The sequence below is a fragment of the Elgaria multicarinata genome, chromosome 19 (assembly GCF_023053635.1).
Source record: "Elgaria multicarinata webbii isolate HBS135686 ecotype San Diego chromosome 19, rElgMul1.1.pri, whole genome shotgun sequence".
NCBI lineage: Eukaryota > Metazoa > Chordata > Lepidosauria > Squamata > Anguidae > Elgaria > Elgaria multicarinata.
The window spans coordinates 977730-997730 of NC_086189.1; the positions used below are offsets into that span (position 1 = coordinate 977730).

At 47.1% G+C, this 20001-nt stretch overlaps 1 protein-coding gene across 1 annotated transcript in view; it reads left to right on the forward strand.

Annotated features, from left to right (window-relative positions):
• Positions 1-228: 228 nt before the first annotated feature.
• Positions 229-20001, forward strand: part of LOC134411151 (maestro heat-like repeat family member 5) — a 93124-nt gene continuing 73351 nt past the window's right edge. The window contains exons 1-2 of the mRNA XM_063144801.1: positions 229-313; positions 471-526. Of these exons, the coding sequence (XP_063000871.1) occupies positions 229-313; positions 471-526 (141 nt within the window). The remainder of the gene's footprint in view (positions 314-470; positions 527-20001) is intronic.

The window sequence follows — 20001 nt, forward strand, 5'->3', positions numbered from 1 at the left end:
GAAGGGAGGGTGGCTGTGGTACGGTGCGGATTGCCTGAGGAGGGGTAGCCGCAGGGCCTGGGTCGGGGAGCTTTCCATTGGGGGCCCCCTTACCTGGCCAGCAGACGTGTGCCTTGTAAGAACTGCTGCGGGGTGCTCAGCGCCAGCCATCCTTGCTGGAACTCGATGCAGGTGTAGACTGGCCAGTCCCCAGCGACAGAGAACAGGTTTTTCATGATCTCGACTGCCATGCTAGAAAGTGACACCGGCCGTCAGGCCCGGCGCTCTCCCCACGCTGCCCCAGCCCCTGGCTCCGGGCCCCCTCCGAGGGGAGGTGCGGGCCCACACGAGGGTGGAGGTGGTGCGTGGCCACAGGAGCAACCGTGCGGCTGGCTGCGGGCGGGGGTGAAGCCTCGGCTGCCCTTCCGCCCAGGGAAGGCGCAGGCTGGTGATCCATCCTGAGCATGAGCCCTTCCCCGCCTCCTGGACAGGGCTGCTGCTGATGGCAAACAAGCGACTGCAGGAGACCACGTGGGGAGGGGGCGAGGTGGGAGAGATGAAGCCGGAAGCGGGGGCGCAAAAGGCGCAGGAAGACTTGGCCCCAGCCACGTTGGGTGCTGGGGGGGGTTTGCTTTTCAGGCAGCAAAGTACCTTGGGCTGTCATGCTGCCTTCAGTGTGCAGTCACCCTACCCCACACACTTCTGGTCAGGGTGGGGCAGTGGGGTGCGCGTGTGTGTGGAAGTCGCACCCCCCTCCATGAAAGAGTTGTTATTCACTGGAAATCACAGAGAGATAAAAATAGCCTGGGCAAGGAAGGAGAACCAGGACATTAAGAAAGAGATTTATGACCTATGTCAAATATATAAAAAAAATTAAAACCGAATTTGCAAAAGTTACGTGGTCAAGGAAACGACCCAGTAATCACAACCTCCCTCGCCTTGAAAGTTTCGCTTTGGAAGAAGTGCAGGGAGAGATAGAGACAGCAGCGGCAGACCCTAAAGTGGCGGAAGGTGGCAAGGCACCAGTTGGCAGGGAGCAGCCACCATGGCTGAAATTAAAAGTTTCATAGCAGAAAATAATGAAATTATGTTTAAAAGACTGGATCAACAGGCTGAGAGATCAGATAAACATATGGCAGTGTTGGCTGATAAGATTGCCCAGAACATTAAGAGTATAAAAAACTTGGAGGCTGGAGCAAATTTGATGGAGAAAAGACAGGATGTTTTTGAAAAAGCTTCCAATGTGCAATTCCAGGACCATGAATTAAGGCTGATTATTCTAGAAGACCAAAATCGTCGTTCATCGATTCGTATCAAACATCTTATTCAAGTACAAGGAGAAAATTTGCGAGATATAATTCTGCAGTGGTTCAAAGATATGATGCCTGATTTGGAAATAGAGGATTGTGATTTGGACAGAGTCCATAGAGTGGAGTGGGGGCAAAATTATAAAGGAGCTACCAGAGACATTTTGGTGAAATTTGGCAACTATTATAAGAAAGAGCAAGTTATGAAGAAACTGAGATCCATGGCCCTGCTATAATATAAGGGCAAACCAGTGCAAATTTACAACGATCTCTGTCAGCACACACTGAATTGGAGATGCAGTGTCAAGCAGATAATGGAAATATTAGTGAAAAAAGCAATAAAATATGCGTGGGGTTATCCTGTATTTTTAAGATTTACATATGGTGGGGGGCAGCACAGAGTAACCTCTTTGGATCAGGGCAAGGAGCTGCTGAAGAGCTTGGGTCTGTATGATGAAGCAAGTTTGACTGAAACAGGCGGGGGGGAAGTGAGGCTGGGGCATCTGGGATGTAACAGAATTGATAATTGCACTATGAGATAATTGTACATAGAATTGTTAAAGCATAGAGACCTTACCGGCCAGGCGTAGCACTGCCTCCCCCCTCCCCCTAAAGTAGATGGCCGGAGTGATAGACTTATGGGGATTTGGGGGTGGGAAGAGGTGGGGGTGGGGGGGAAGGGGGGATGGAGTGGGTTGGAGTAAGGGATTTGAGGGTTTTTTTATGGTGTTTGTGTTTTTATGTATGTGAATTTGATTTACAGAGCACAAGGGATCGGAAGAGACATCAAAAGGGTGAATATGGATAAAAAAATAAAAGTATCAACACTCAATGTTAAAGGTTTGGGGGCAGTCGTGAAAAGGAGGAGAATAGAACAAATGTTAAATAAAGAAGGATCTGACATTATTATGTTGCAAGAAACACATCAGGGGTTCGATAATGTCAATCAGATAAGGATAAAGTGGTCAGTTTATTATGAAAAGTCATTGGGGACTTCAAAAAAAATGGAGTGGCTACTTTGATTTAAAAAAAAAGTGGATTTATATTAGAAACTATAAAAAAGGATGACAATGGTAGATACCTTATGATAAAAGGTCAAATTGAAGGTAAAGTATATACATTAGTTAATGTTTATGCCCCAAATGAGAGACATAAAGAGTTTTTTATAAAATTATTTAAAGAAATAGAGGAATTTAAGAAGGGGTGTGTTATTTTAGCAGGGCATTTTAATATGGTTATGGATAATAGATGGGACAGGTCAAACCCCACTAACGTTGAAAAGAGAAATAATATTACCATATTGAACAAATTAGTAAAAGAAAATGATTATGTAGATTGTTGGCATTTACTTAATGGGGCTAAACCTGGGTTTTCATATTATTCCCCAGTTCATCATACTTACTCTAGGATAGATCATATATTTGTCTCGAAAGAGTTTGCAACTAAGGTTTGTAAAATGGAAATGGGGGTAATAAACTTAACACATTGTTAAGTTTAGAGTTTACAGTTAAGAAGAATTATAAAGAAGCGTATAGGTGGAAAATGAATACAAAAATATTGAAATATAATAAAGTGGTAGAAAAAATCCAGAGGGAATTGTCAGAGTCCTGGGAAATTAATGAAAAGGGAGGAACGGCAGGGTCAGTGGTTTGGGACACCATGAAGGCTGTAGCAAGAGGAATTTGTATTAGAGAAATGTGTAATCTAAGAAGACAACAGTATGCAGAGCAGGAGAAGATGGCGATAGAGATTAGGAGGTTGGAGGAAGAATATTGGCAGGGTAAAAATAAATATAAATTAATAGAAATACAAGCTAAGAAAAAGGTGTTAGAAAATATAAATATAGAACAGGTTCAGAAAAACATAATTTATATGAAAAGGGAGTATTTTGAAAACAGTAATAGAAATTCTAGATTGCTTGCCAGACTCACACAAAAGGAAAAAGCAAGAAATGGGATAGGAGCATTGAAGGATAAACAAGGGAATTATTGTCATACAATGAAGGATATAATAAAAAAAAATTCAGAAATTTTATCAGGAATTATATAAGGGTAAAGATATCCAAAAAAAGAAGTTGGATATACCTTTCTACCTTATATAGAAAGGTATATAAAGAAGGGAATAAAAATAGAACATAAAGAGCTAATGGAGATGGTAATAACTCAAAGAGAAGTTGAAGAGGTAATTGATAATTTGAAAGTGGGTAAATCACCGGGAGCAGATGGTTTAGGATCAGAATATTATAAGGTTTTCAAAGGGTTTTTAGTTCCGAAATTATTGAAACTTTATAATGCTATATTGCAAGGAGAGAGGATACCAGAATCATGGGAACACTCATTGATAATATTAATTCCAAAACCAGATAAAGATTTGACTGTCCCTGATTCATATAGACCTATTTCATTAATAAATCAAGATGCTAAAAAATTTTCATCTATTTTGGCGAAACGGTTAAATAAATTTATATCTGAATAAATAGAAGAAGACCAATGTGGATTTGTGGCGGGTAGACAGATGCATAGTTTAGTGGGAAGAGTTTTAAATGCAATACATGTGATAAAAAAATCTAAGATTAAGGCAGGAATTTTGGCATTGGATATCTTTAAGGCTTTTGATTGTGTGAGCTGGCAGGCACTAAAGATTATTCTAGATAAAATGGGATTTGGAAATAATTTTAAAACCATAATAGAACAGTTATACTCCCAAAACACAGCTGTAGTGGTGGTAAACGACGGACTCACCGATAAGATACGACTAGCCAGAGGTACAAGACAAGGATGTCCGCTCTCGCCGGTCCTGTTTGTAATGGTTATGGAAGTACTGGCGAATGCAATAAGAGATGATGGAGAGATAGAAGAATTGGTGATGTAAAAAAAATAAAATTGAATATGTTTGCGGATGATACCCTTTTAACTATTAAGAATCCAATAAGAAAGATAGACAGAATTAAACAACAATTGAGAGAATTTGAAGAAGCTACTGGATTAAGAATAAATTGGTCCAAATCAGAGATGATTTTGTTTAATTATACTAAAAAGGAAGAAAAGGAATTGGAACGAAAGGAAATAGAAATGAGAGCTAAGGAACAGATTAGATATTTGGGAATTAAAATTACAAAAAAATTAGATAATTTAGAGGAGAATTTAACTAGGTTAAAAAAAGAGGTTTTAGTAAAATTGGAAAAATATAAAAGATTAAATTTATCCTGGTTTGGAAGAATTGCATTAATAAAAATGAAGATTTTAGCAAAGATTAATTTTGTGTTTAGGATGCTACCAATAAAAATTTCAGAATTAGAGATAAAAAGTTGGCAAAATATTATAAATAAATATTGTAATGGAGATAAGAAAGCGAGGGTAAATAAGAATAAATGGTATTTAAGTCAAAAGAAGGGAGGAATGGGTCTCCCAAATATAAAACTATATTATATAACAAACAGGTTAAGATATTGTAGAAGCAATTATAGGAGTAGGAGACTTAGATTGGATGGAGGATAAAATCAGAGGTAATGTAGAGATGAGATTGGAAAATGTTTTTTTTTAAGGAAGGAGGGAGAAAATGGATTGAAAGTATAGGTAATCCGCTCTTGAAGTCTCACTGGGAAATCTGGACTAAATTTAAAGGGGAGCTGCTCCCGAGCAGCTCCCCTTTGTCACCGGTAATAATGTTAAAGAATTTCCCGGAGGAACTGAAGGGTAGATTAAGTAAAATATTAAAAGAGAAAAATAAAATGAAATTAAAGGATTGGTTGAGAGAAATAAATACAAGAGAAGATATGGAAGAGCTTTTAAAAGGGGAAAAATTAACTTGGTTAGATTATAGGCAATTAGAGCAGTGGAATAAAAAGTGGATTGGAGAAAATAGAGTTTGTAGAGAACTGACGAAATTCGAGGAATTAATAATTAAAAAGGAAAAATGTAAGGGAGGAAGTTTAGCGTTAAAAGGGTTAATGAGTGAAATATATAAAATATTGCTAGAGAAAGGGCTAATGGATAGTTCAGGAAAAATGGTATGGGAGACAGATTTGAAGGTACAAATAGGACGACAGAGCTGGGAGGGACTCTGGAAACAAAGAGTGTTAAGAAATATTTCAGTGAGAATAAAAGAGAACTACTTTAAAATTTTGTGGAGGTGGTACCTAACCCCGATTAGATTGAATAAGATAAATAATCAGCATTCAGCAAATTGTTGGAGAGGTTGTGGGGAAAAAGGAACGTATTTAGGTATGTGGTGGGAATGCCAATATGTACAAAGATTATGGAAGATGGTGTTTTTGGAAATTGAAGAAATAGTGGGAATGAAAATAGAACAAACACCAAAAATTGCATTACTATCACTATTAGAAGATTTAAAATGTGGAAAAGAAATTAAAGAATTGATATTGAGTTTGCTGACTGCAGCACGATTGACGGTAGCTAGGAACTGGAAGATTCAAGGGGAATATTCTATTGAAGAATGGTACAAAGAAGTATGGGATATAGCTATTAATGATAAGTTGACTTGTAATATTAAATGGAGGAGAGGTATAACTAAAATAAATGAGTTTGAAGGAATCTGGAAACAGTTCCTAATATTTGTGTTTTCTAAGGGAAGTGGGAAACCGCCAGCAGAAGAAAGTATGAGATTTTGGAAGCAGGAATAGATCCCGAGGTGGGGGGTGCACTTATATGTTAACAATGATTATGATTTGCTATGATATGATATGTTATAGTTAATATCTACTCAATATATATGTATTCAACTTTTACCCAACATGTATGTAGTATTATGTTGTTGTTGTTTTCTCTTTCTGTAATGATGTATGTTTAATTATGTGGAAAAGCAATAAAAAACAATTTTAAAAAAGGGGGTCTATTGTGTTACAGAGGCGGGAGGCGCTTGGGAGGCGGACGTCGTCATCGTCTAAAAGATGTGCGCACAGATGAGTGTGCGATAAAATGCTCATCTGATGAACCTCTGTATTAAGCAGCATCCCAAGAATTATAAACAAATAATGAATCACAATGGTGCAAAAGAGGCTAACAAGGTGCCAGCATTCAATCCCCAGCAGCATCTCCAGGTAGGGCGGAGAAATAGCCCTGCCTGAAACCCTGGAGAGCCGCTGCTCACACTGAGCTGACAACCTGGAGCTCAGTGGACCAGCAGGTTGACTCAATGTAAGGCAGCTGCCAGGGATCCCTATGGCCATAAGAATTGCAACTAGTTGCAAACGTGACTGCTTTGCAGCATTAAAGCCAGCGAGGAAAGGCTCTGCAAGCACCTTGCAAGTAGGAGATGGGCCAGGATGGGTCAGATAATGGGGAAAGTTTGCGCGGGAAGGATGGGATTGACTCCCTTGTTGGAGCTTCTAACGAGGAGCTTGCAGGAGCACGGGGTCATTCCACTTGGGGGCTGTAACGGAGAACGGCCATTGCCAGCAGGCCCCCTGGGTTGAGCTTCCTTGGGCCTTTTGGCTGGCCACTGCTGGAGGCCAAACCTTGGACTAAATGGAGCCGTCCAACAAGGCAACCTGCATATTCCTAACAATGGCTGGAATCGAGGGTGCCTTGCTGTTGTAGAAGGCAGAATGGGGCGTCCCTTTGGTTTCTCCAGTTCCATGGGGGAAAGGGAAGGCTCGTAACAGCTCCGGGATGTTGAATGTTCCCGCTGGTGGGCCATTTCACAGACCTGAATTCTGGAGTTAATTCAAGAGAGAACTAATATAAAAGTGGTTTGATCACATTCTGGACATGCCTTCACAAGCTTTTATCTCAAAAATCTAAGGCAGGGTGAAATTCAGGGGGTTTAATTGGTGCTGGATGGCTCTGCTGGCCCAGGAATTTAGGGACATGTTCCCTGGGGAACTGGCTGGTGCCATCCACTGGGCCTTTGCTGAGCCTGAGTCAGGCCAGGGACCCGTAGACACATGTAAAGCTGTGCAATTGCATCCTAGCCATGTTTGCTCAGTCCCACCACCAAACACCAGGAGAAGTCTTACTCCTGAGGAAGTGGGCAGGAGGCTGCAACTCTCATGCGCGTTGCAGGCATCAGGAGCCAGGAGTGGAGAAAGGGGTGCTTGCTGCTGCCCCCAGATCAGCCCACCTGTTTGGGGGCTCCCCGCTAGTTGCCCGTGCCGGCTGAGCTAAGGCGGGCGGCAACCAGGCAGAGCTTCTTTGATGTGGTGCCTTGCTTGGGGAACTCCCTCCCGAGAGGCTCACCTGGTGGCAGGTCAAATGCGCCTCCTTCTCCCAAGCGTTTAGAATGCTAATTCTTTTTAGCTTCTCCTGTGCTCTCGGATTTTTTATTTTGATTCAGTTTTTATGTAAACTGGCAAGAGTTTTGCTAGAGGGCAGTCTACTGATTTCTTACATATTTGTTTGCTCATAAGCCAAGGCCACGGCTGCAGGGGGAACTGAAGGAGTCGTCGTCGAGGGACACTGTTCAGGGGAAAGGTGGGCACCCCTGCAGTTAGTCTCAGATGATGCCAGCAACTCCTGGTTTATCTCCCACACTGGCCCGGCCAGGGGCAACTTTCCCTCCAACCTGCTTTCCTGTGTATATAAACGACAGAGCCCCCAATCCAGCCTTACCTGCTACACAAAAGGAAAGTCAGCCACCAGGATGCAAGCCTAAGAAAACAGAGAGAGGAGGCCAAGATTGTGACAGCAGACACACTGGGCTGGGACAGGGCAGGGGGCAAGGAACGAGAAAGCCCAGGAAAGGGCACAACCCCCGGCCTGGCCTGGCCGTGGCTCCCTTTCCGACTGCTGGCCATCAGCAAGGCCGCCCTGTGAGGCACAGCAGGGATTTCTCCATGGGAATGCACATGGGTACATGTACAGCACCATGTACATTGATGGTGCTATATAAATAAATAAATAAATAAATAAATAATAATAAAAAGGGATTTTGCCCAGCATGGGGCCTGGTCAGATTTGCAGAGGAAAGCCGCAGGCCTGACAGGTGGCTTGCCAGGGAGCGATCCGGCTTGCTTGCCTCCCCCACCCCGGTGCCATCAGCCACGAAGCTCCCTCCCTCCCTCTGTGCCCTTGGAAGTCGGGGAGGGAAGGGGTGTCATGGCCCATACAGTGGCCTCCCTCCACCTTGACCCTTTGGACCCGAGGCTGCACTGCGCCAGCGTGCAAGAGACGCTCAGGGCTGAGCAGAGGGCTGCAGAGACCCACACCCACACCCCACAGCAGTCGTCACCCAGGAGGCTTCAACGTCCCAGTGGGGCCAGGGCAGGTGGGGGCTAGGGGTTCCTCACCCTCTGGGACGGGCAGCGGGAGGACAGCGTCCCTTTGGCCGGGGTCATTGTGCGCCCCCCACCCCCCACCTGCAGCTGGCTGGAGCGGAATGGCCGGTTCCTCAGGGCCTGCATGGGGGCCTTCCATGGGGCCGGGCAGCGGATGGACGGGTCACACTCTCCCCTCCCTCCCTGCCTACCGGGGTCCTTCGGCTGGGCCGGGCCGGCCTGCCATTTTGGAGGGAGCTCTGACCTTCCTAGAGCTTGGAGGGGGCGGGAGAGACAGGCCAGCCCGAGGCCCAGGCAGCGGGGAGGAAGGAGCACAGCTCAGCCCAGGCTGCAGGTTCTGGGTGGGGGCAGGAGGGCAGGCAGGAAAGGCCTCGGCCTCGGCCTGCCACGCCTCCTTCCTCACCGGAGCCAGGCCAGGCCAGGCCCCTCACCCGGCCAAGTGCTCCTGCCTGCCCACCGACCAGGCCGGGTCGGAGGCGAGGAGCACTCCTGGCTGCAGGGAAGGAAGGAGCTGGCGGGAGGTGAACAGGGGCAGGGCAACCCAGGTTCCTGCCACCATGAGAGAGCAGTGGGGTAGCCCAACCCACCTGCCTGGCTAACTAGGTGCAGAGAAGAAGAGGCCCAACGGCTGCCAACATCCGCTCAGTCATCACAGGGCCGGCCCCGCCCTCTCTAGTCTCTTAAGGCCGGCGACGGCGGGAAATGGCTGGCCAGGGAGCATCTGCGTGAATGAGAGGGCGATCATTTCACTTCCCTGTATTTTGAAAAGGGAAGAGGTGAGCGATCAGCTGAGCCAGCCGGGGATAAAGAGACAGAGTCCTGGCACAGCGGCGGCCACCCCACCCCTGGGAGAGCGTGTTCCGGTCTGGAACTCTGCCCCTGATAGGAGCTCCAAAGCACGGAGGAGCAGCGCCTTTTGCATCTTGGCCCCCAGACTGCAGAACAGCCTCCCCACGGAAATCCGGTGTTGTTTTTCTACCACTGCTTTCTGAAAAGGTGCAAAACCACAAACTGTTTTAAAAGGCATTTAGCTAAAGAGGCCCTGTTTTGGCAGCTGAAGAAGATAGATTCTTTCTATAGCAGAGCTTCCAGGATGCTTCACAAAAACAAGGTAAAATACAAGTAAAACAAACAATTTATTAAAAACAACCAGTAATACATTATCAAGCCGGGGAAACAAAAATGTCTTTGCTTAGCGATGCACAAGAAGAGGACACATCTCAGGATGCTAGAAAAATTGCTTTCATTCTGGAGACTATTCAATGCATTTCAGCCCAGATTTTCTTTGGGGCTTTCTTTGGGGGATTCTAGAAGATAGGTCTCATACTTTATTTGCTGAATGTACAAGACATATCTTTCAGATTTTTCCAGAGTTCTCTGAAGACAATTTTAAAGAATTCTCTGAGAGAAGACACCCCACCCCACCCCACCCCACCCCAAAAAAAAAAAAAAATCAAAAAAATCTGGGCCAAAATGTGTTGAACATTCTTAAAAAATAAAAGCAATTTTCTAGCATCTTGAGATGTGTTGGTAATTTAATTACCAAATTATACGGCATGACATTCATATGATGAAAGCAATTATACAGCATGTGGTAATTCAATAAACAGGAGTCCAGTACACATAACCTGTTTTGCCAGGAATGCTTCCTTAGGACACACTATATAGAACATAAAAACATAGAATAACCATTACAAATGCTGTATAATTGTTTTCATTATATCAATGTACTTTATTTTGATTATTACTAATGTATATGGTACATGCCACCAATACATAGATATACTTTTGAAATATAGTAAGTGGCTATAAGTATTTTGTTTAAATTTGTGATATGACATGCATTTGTATACTGATGTGATTGGTTAGGATTTAAAAACAATATATTTACATAGTTTGAGGCAGGGTAACGTAACTTGCCAATAAGAATAAGAACAATAATATATACATCTATTTAAACAGATTTTTAAATAATTGTTTGGTTTATTCCTATTTTGGTTGGAGGATGTCTCACCCCAGCTTTTAACTCAGTGAGAGCCAGTGTGGTGTAGTGGCTAAAGTGTTGGACTGGGAGTTGGGAGATCCAGCGCTATGTAAGCACTATATATGTGGAAGCTCACAAGTATCCCATGGAGAGCCAGAGACATGGCGGGAGCAATCTCCGCCTCCCTCTCCTCCCGCTCTGCCCTTTCATGAGATCGGCTTGTTTGCCCGTCTAGCTGGGACGCTTTGGAGGGGGTGGGAAGGAGGCTGGAAAAGCCTCAGGATAACCCCCATCCTGACCTCCCCAATCCCCTCCCCTCCGCCCCGCCCACTGGGGGAGTTCCTGACCTCGGAGAGGCATCAGTCATGGTTCTTTCTGTTTTGGCTGCAAGGAGGAGAGAGGTGGTGGGGGGCAGAGGACTGACTCCCAGATCTGAGGTCAGAGTGCTGCCTTCCATGAACCTGGAATCCTCAATCTCCTGTGGCCCCCAGATGCTATCTAGGGAGCCTATCTGTTATTTTACTTTGTATATTATTTAAGGTGTGTGTGAGTTTGCTTGGGGCTACAGCTTCACCAATCCCCAATACAAACAAAAAAGTCTGAGCCAAAGACAAAGAAAAGTTACTTAAGTATCCCTTTTTACTTATTCCCCCCCCCTCCAACATTGGGATTGGAGGATGCTTCACATGGGCTGATCACTTATCACAACTGGGTGATGAAGATGCCAATCAACGTTAAACAAAGGTTCCCCTCCCTCTTTTACCCATTCAATAAAAATTTAAAAACCCAACCGCTGAACTTTTTTTTTTTTTTTTTAAATCAACACAAATGACCCTCAATCATCAACGTCTCTAAGCACACTAATTTTCAGGGATCTAGCTTTAAAAACAAGTTATAGGAGTTTTTTTGCCTAATGCAATCCTATGGGGAGAAAAGTCCAAAATGGCGGACGGAGCTCCAAAAAGACACGGAGCGCTCTGCAAATCAGTAAATTGCTCAGCTGCCCACAACCCGCTTCTCCACTTTTGACGGAGGCGAAGCAGGTCGCTCCGCTCCCACTTCTACGACCTGAAACGGGATGGAGCACAGCCCGAATTAACATTGCCCATATCAAGGGAATTCCTCATTATAAAGTTGAAGATGTACACAATGCAGCAGATGCCCTCAAATCCACAATCATGCACAGCCTTCACCATGTTGGTTTCTCCTCTGGCCATGTAACCACAGGTGAGCCTGGCCAGCCACCCCTCCACCATGTACTTCATGGCCTCCATAATTTCAGCCGTCGTGTGGGACTGTGTTCTGTTAGTAGTATAACTGTATAAATTTAATACTTAAGGATAATTCTGTATAATTACACCGTTAATACTAAAATCATTAGTATTAATATTGGAGGACGCTTCAAAAACAGGTACCCCCTCCTGCTCTTTTACCCTATTTTTTAAAAAAATATAGCAAGCAAACTGCAGCACACAAAGTGCTGAAAATAGGCACAAATGTTTCCCCACCCATGACTCTCTATAAGCACATTGTTTCAAGGAGGTAGCTTGAAAAAAAAGTTATCAGCTAACCTTTTCCGCAATGCAACTATGGGGAAAATATCCAAAACGGACGTGCCCAGGGGGAGGGGGATATGCCAATTTGACTGGCCCTAAGTAGGTATCAGTCTTTAAGAAGCTACCTTTCACTTCAGCACATGATAGGCATTAGCTTCTCCAGTCTCCACTGGTTACTCTTCGGAGTGCTCTGATTACCCTCCAAGGGCAGGAGTGTGCACTGGGCATGTCCACATGCCCTAGGGGACCTCATCGACTTGCACCACATCTATTCAGTTGTTCACCAAGGTTAGGGTGAACCTTGTGATTTGTGATTAGATGTGAACCTTGTGATTTGTGATCAGTTGTGATTTGCTGAATCACAACAAGTTTTTTTTTTAAGGCTATATCTGTCTTTTACCAGTAAAAGGAAAGTGGACATGCCCAGAAGCTAGCTTACACTTCAACTCATTACAGGCATAGGTAGCTTCACTGGTTAATCTTTGGAGGGTTCTGAGGACCCTCCAAGGGTAGGAGTATGCACTGGGCACGTCCACATGCCCTAGGGGACCTCATCCCCTTGCACCACATCTATTCAGTTGTTCACCAAGGTTAGGGTGGTTAGCAGTGCTGTGTTTCCTATTTATTTATTTATTTGCTTAGTATATGATTTCAGGTTGTGTTTGTGCGTTTGGTGGGGCTACTGTTTAAAAAAACACTGGGAAAAGTCCGTTCAGAGACTAAGAAAGAGAAGTTTCCCAGTATCCCAGTTTACTAAGTATCCCGTTTTGCCTATCCCCCCCTCCAACTTTGGGATTGGAGGATGCTTAGTCAGGTGATCATGACTGGGAGTTGAATCTGCCTCTCAGCACTTCAAAAAGGTACCTCTCCAGCTTTTTTTACCCTATTTTTAAAAAAATTATAGCAAGCAAACCGCACCACACAGAGTGCTGAAAATAGGCTCAAAATGACCCCCACCCACGACTCTCTAAGCACAGTGAGTTTCAAATAGCTTGAAAAACAAAAAAGTTATCCACTAATCTTTTCCGCAATGCAATCCTATGGGCGAAATAATCCAAAATGGCGGGCGGATCGCTCCGCGAAAAGAGGACCACTCCGTTTATGGTCACCTGTCTTCGCCATGCTTCTCCAGCCCCCGATTTGCTTCTCCGCCTCAGGCGGAGGAGGATCACCCCAATTCGCTGTTGCTTCTCCAATCCTAAGGGAAGCGGATCACACCCCTAGCAGCGGTGTGCACGGACCCCCTGCTCCGCTTCTCTTCCAGATCCGCATTTTGCGGATTGGGCCACTTCGCTCCACCCCCGCTCCGCCTATGTCCGCTCCACTCCGCTGCGGAGCTCCGGATCCAGATCGGAGCTCCGTTTCCCCCCCATAGGGTTGCATTGAAAGCTAAAAAAGTAAACAACTTTTTTTCTGTTAAAGTTAGAAACCTCAAGTTTGGCACCATGACACCTCATGAACGTATACACACGCATGCCAAGTTTCAAGGGAATCCCATCATCCCCTGATTTTTGGGGAATTTTTGAAAATCGGGCACCCCATTCACACCCCTTTCGATAGCTCCGTCAATTTGCACGTTAAAAACCTCAAACTCGCCACCATGAAAGCTTATCCAGGGATACACACGCACACCGAGACTCAAGGCAATCCCATCATCCCCTGATTTTGGGGGAATTTATGAAAATCGGGCACCCCATTCACACCCTTTTCGATAGCTCCGTCAGTTTGCATGTTAGAAACCACAAACTCGGCACCATGAAAGCTAATCCATGTGTCCACATGGACGCTGAGACTCAAGGCAATCCCATCATCGCCTGATTTTTGGCGGGGCTTAAACCTTTTAACTCACCCCAAATCAAGTCCCATTCTACAACTACGTCAATTTGCACGTCAGAAACCTATCCTTTGGTCCCATGACAGCTTACCCATGTGTCCACATGGACGCCATGTTTCAAGCCAATCCCATCATCCCCTGATGTTAGGGGAAGTTTTGAAAATCGGACACTCCAGTATGTCAGGGATTTAAAGTTGCAATGCAGACAGCTCAATGGGGCCAGTTCAAAGGAAATCCCAACATGCCATGAGATAACCCTAAATCTTCTTCCACACTTGAAAAATGGATTTTTGAACTTGATAAAGTCTAAGTGAGCGCAGGAAGGACTTCTCCCCTGAGTCAAAGCAAGACACATACACCATCCCTGCGAGGCGGGAAGGGGAGAAGGGAGGGAAGGCAGGCAGGCAGGCAGCATGCATTGTAGTGCCGCAAGGATGGCTTGAGCACTAACGCATAGCAAACCAACCCGTAAGCGGGCGCAAGGAGGAAGTGAGGCAAGGATGGCTGGTTGTTTCTTTCTAAGCCAGCAGTTACGCATTGAGGGGCATAGAGGAGGACGACTGGGAGCAAGCGTGCCGGAGGGTGCTGGGCACGAACCGCAAAGCCCATCTCCCAGGCACCAGGCAGGCAGAGCAGGCGAGGAGTCAGTCCTGGCAGATGCCCCACCACAGTAGCACCCTGGGTGGTGGAAAGCAGGCAGGCAGGCAGGCCCAGAAAAGCTGGTACCTTGCACAAGTAAGCCATAGATCTGCGGGGGAGTCAGTCCCAGCAGATCCAGCTACCTCACGAGGACGGCTCCCAGGCATGCGGGCATGCGCATCCACCGTAGTGGCTGTGCTCAACTCGGCGCACTACAAGAGGAGTTGAAGTGAGAGCTCACTTCTCAGAAAACTTAAACTGTCCGTACGCACTAAGTGGCTGTACTATGGGAGATCGGTGGACTCCTGGAGTACCTCCCGCACATAGGGGAAGTCAATGAGTTGAAGTGACAGCTTGCTTCTCAAATAGGGGTTACAGTGGAAGAGGGGTGGGACGAGACCGGGGAGAGAGGCCTCCAATATCATCTGTACGCCGATGATACACAACTATATCTGTCATCTCCGGAACTTTCTCCTGATGTTCACGTTCGTATCTCGGCATGTCTTTCAGATATCTCAGCTTGGCTGCTTCATCGTCGTTTGAAACTTAATATGGCAAAGACTGAATTGCTTGTTTTTCCTCCTAAACCTTCTCCTCATCTCTCATTCTCTCTTACTGTCAATGATGTTACGCTTACTCCGGTCAAGGAAGCTCGTAGCCTTGGCTTTGTATTTGACTCCTCGCTCTCCTTTATTCCTTATATTGAGGCAGTAGCTAAATCTTGTCGTTTTTTCCTGTATAATATTGCCAGGATTCTATCATTTTTGTCTGTCTCTTCTGCCAAGACGCTTGTTCATGCACTGGTTATTTCACGGTTGGACTACTGCAACCTTCTTCTCTCTGGCCTTCCTTCTTCTCACATCAGTCCGTTGGTTTCTGTCCACCACTCTGCCGCAAAGATCATCTTCTTGGCTCGCCGCTCTGACCATGTTACTCCGCTTCTGAAATCTCTTCATTGGCTTCCAATTCACTTCAGAATCCAATATAAACGTCTAGCTCCTTCCTATCTCTCCTCTCTCATCTCACACTATTGCCCCGCTCGTGCTCTTCGCTCCTCTGATGCCATGTTTCTCGCCTGCCCAAGGGCCTCTACTTCCCTTGCTCGGCTTCGTCCATTTTCTTCTGCTGCCCCTTACGCCTGGAACGCTCTTCCAGAACATTTGAGAACTACAAGTTCAATCGCAGCTTTTAAAGCTCAACTAAAAACTTTTCTTTTTCCTAAAGCTTTTAAAACTTGATGTTGTGCGGATTTTATACTGTTAGTTTTACCCTACCCTGTGCCTGCTTACCCTACCCTGTGCCTGTTTGGATACTTCTGGATCAGGGAGTACGTCTTCCACTCCAAGGGCACTCCAAAGGGCGACCCGTGGACTGCTGGAGAGAGGCAGCCTGGCTAGTGGTGGTGGTGGCAGGCATTGCCTTGCCCCCTGCTTGCACCTCACCCAAACACGTGCAGTCAATCATGGAGTCTTTTGGAACTGGGTGGAAAACTATCCGGATGAGTTTACTAAGCTGTACCAGACGCCACAGAAATGAAATGAAATCAAGTGTGGTGCTTTGCCCTCACACAGTCACACACACACACACGGACGCTGACGAACTCTGCCTACAGCTTTTAGAGGCTCATGATGCCCACCAGGCAGGAAGTATTCTCCTTTAGGGGAAGATCCAGCCTGGCAGTGCTGCCTGCTACGTCGTCTACTGTGGTAGTGAGGAAGAGAAGAGAAAGCCTGAATTTGACGGAGTGAACTGAATTGTAGAAGGACTACAGCCTGCCTGCCTGTATGTATGTAAGATGAAGAAGGCATGACCTTACTGAGACAGACGAATCGAATGATTCAGAGTTGATGTTGTGAACTGAAACACAGCCACTAAATAATAATAATAATAATAATAATAATATAATAATAATAATAATAATAATAATAATAATAATGAAAAAGCCTGCCTGAACTGTAGTCTGCCTGCCAACCGAAGGAGGGGTGGAATTAAAGGGAGGGGAGCCTGCCTGTCACTCCCACGAGGGCTTGAGGGTGGGGTATCCCAGCAGGGGCAGATTGCTCTTCAGAAAGACCAGCTGCTCCACCAAGTCCGGCTCCAAGCGAGAGCGGTGAGGGGTCACTATGTCGCCCACCATAGAGAACACCCTCTCGCATGGAACACTGGTGGGTGGGCAGCTGAGTCGATCCATGGCCACCCGCGCCAGGTCCGGCCAAATCTGGCAGCGGGATGACCAGTAGGCCAGGGGGTCCATGGAGCAGTCCTCCATGGGCTCTGCCAGGTAACGCTGCACGGTGGTTCCAGCGTCATCCTGGCCGGTGGCTGGGGAGGGTCTCTGCCAAACCACGGAATGCAGAGCCTCTGCCCAATACCCCTGGCCTGTGCTACTGCTGGGAGGGATGCAGGTGAGGCTGCTGCTGGTGCTGCTGCTGCTGCCGCTGCAGGGAGGGGTGGCCTGCTCCTCTGCCTCACTCTGCCCCTCTGCCTCACTCTGCCCCACCCTCTTGGCCCGTGCCGCCCGCACTTCACCCACCAGCATTTCCACCCAGTGCTGCCTGGTATTTGGCCCACAAAGCCCATCCTTCACACGAGGGTCGCACATGGCCGCCAACATGTAGGCCCTGTCTGTTTGGATGGGCTCCAGCCTCCGCATCAGGCCGTCCCTCAGCCTGGTCACCACTTCGCGTACCTCGGGCTCGAAGTGCCTGCCGGTGACGGGATCCTTGTACTCCAGAAACTCGCCCATCTGTTTCTGGAGATGCCTGCATACAGGGATCACCTGGCTGAGGAGGGCAGAGCTAGTGCTCAGGGTCTCGGTGGCCTCAAGGAACGGCTTGAGGACCACCACCAGCTGGGACATGGCGTCCCACTGCTGCTTGCCCATGTGGTGGACGCCCGTGTCCCTGACCCTGAACAAGTCGTGGATGGCACGCTGTTGCTCCACCATACGCTCCAGCATCAGGTAGGTGGAGTTCCAGCGTGTCACCACGTCTTGCACTAGCCTGTGCTGTGGGAGATTCAACTCCTCCTGCTTCTCCCGCAGCAAGCGACTGCCCTTGACGCTGTGGTGGAAATGCCCTGCCACCTTTCTGCAGCTCTCCAGGAGGTTACGGATCCCGGACAGGGGACCGAGGTTGGCCTTGCTGCCCATCCCAAGGCCATCCCTCACCACCAGGTTCAAGATGTGCGCGATGCAGCGGATGCCCTCGAATCCGCCGTCGCGCACCGCCTTCACCATGTTGGCTCCCTCGTCGTGACCATGTAACCGCGGGTGACCTTCTGCCCAGCTAGCCACCCATCCACCATGCGGTTCATGGCCTCCGTAATCTCCCCTGCTGTGTGGGACTGGTCCATCACTTGTGTGTGGAGGAGGGCCCAGCAGTAGCCCTCCTTGCCAGTCCCTCTAGTGCTGGATGCTTCCTGCCCCACGGCTGCCCACCAGTGTGCCGTCAGGGACAGGTAAGCGTGCACTCCACTCTCGCTGGACCAAATGTCGGAGGTGAAGTGCACCATCCGTGCCTCTGCCTGGCACAGACGACCCAGCACTAACTCCCTGCAGGAACGGTACAGGGAAGGCACCACCCACCTGCTCAGGGTGGTGCGACACGGCAGCTTATAGTATGGCACCACAAGTGCCATCAGCCTCTTGAAGCCTGCGTTGTCGACGAGGCTGAATGGCTGGTCGTCCAGCGCCACCATCTCACCGATGCGGGTAGTGATCTGGGTGGGCGTTGGAAAACGCCATCTTGTGGGTCCATACTTCCCCCACCCCATGTCCTGCAGGGTTGCCTGCCTAACCCTTGTGGGGATGGGAGATAGAGAGCTTAGAGTGGCAGTGCCAGCAGCAGCAGCCGCAGCAGCAGCCGCCGCCTTTGGCTTTCCCCTGGAACCAGTCGCCTTGCCCGCCTCTTTCCCCAACAAGACCGCCTGGTGCTGCCTCTGAAGATGCATCTTCATGCTGCTGGTTCCATAATGCCCTGTCGATGAACCCCTGCTTAGGGTGAGTTTGCAGTGGCTACAGACAGCAAAGCGGGGATCCGCCCTACCTCAAAGTGGTCCCACACTATACTTGTCTTTCGCTTCCGTGGTGACACCAATTGCCCGCCTGAGCTCTCTGGTGTTGCCACAGAAACAGGGGTGGCAGCGGAAGAGGTGTGGGATGAGACTGGGGAGAGAGCCTCGGCCTGCTGCTGCTCCTCCTCAGCCCACACATCCTGGAGGACCACTGCCTCCTCCTCCTCCTCCTGCCCCTCCACTGTGCTGAGGACCTCGTCTAGGTGGTCTGGAGACAGGTCCATCAGCGGGCTCGTGGGCTCAAACGATAATGAAGGAGTTGGGGATACTCCTCTAATGGCACTGCTGCCACGTGCCTCTTGCAAAGGGGCACTTTTCCCACCCTCAAAAAGAGAACGCCGGGCACAAGTTGCAGAAGAGAGTGCGCCTGCCTGCTGCTTGTCCTGCTTCTGTTGCGGAGCAGCCAGCCAAGGAGTTGCCCGTTTGATTTTAACAGCAGGAGAGGCAGCCTGCTGCTTACTGCTGGTAGCCTGAGCCTTGCTGCTTTCAGCACGCCTGCTCCCTCTTCTCATGATGATATAATATACTACTAATAATATCTACTACTAATAATATGTATAAGAATAAAATATTAATACTAATAATAATATGTATAAGAATATACTAATATACTACTAAGAATATGTATAAGAAGATAAAAATATGTTTAAGAATATTACTAAATGTAGGGAATTGGGACAAGAAGTGTGTGTATGCTTTCCCCAAACAGGATTTGAAATGCTCAATCTGTGGCTGTTGCACTTCACAAACAGTGCACTGCACACACACAGCACACAGCACACAATATAACACAGTCCAAGTAACAGAGAGAAGAAATAGAGAATAATTTTTTATTTGGTATTTATTTTTTTGTATATAGAAGGAAGATGAAACACAGTCAGTCAGGCTTTAAGAGAAGGAAAGGGGGGGGGGACAACCAACCAACCAAACACTCACTCCAAAATTTAAAAATAAAGTTTATATTAAATCAAAGTAAGGGAAAAACACACAGCAAACTAAGCAAAAAGTCAGAAAGAAGCAAAGAAACACACACACGCGCGCCAAGCTAAATCCTAATCTATCTCCAAAGTACACAGCAGCAGCTAACTAAAGTAGACCCTCTCTCCACGAACGCCAAACCCACAAAGACACTGAAAGCAGAAACGTCTCAGGGTGGCTCTGCCTTAGTCCCCCCTCCCACGCTGGGATTGGAGGATGCTTCATGAGGTGATCAATTCTCATCAGGATTGGGAGTTGAATGTGCCTGTCATCGCTTCAAAAAAAAAAAAAAAAAACCCCAAACCGCCGGTTTACCAGCGCTGTCCCTGTTTGTTGACCCGATTTTTAAAAAAATATTGCACACGAACCGAACCACGCAGAGAGCTGAGAGTATTCTCAAAATGACCCCCATCCAC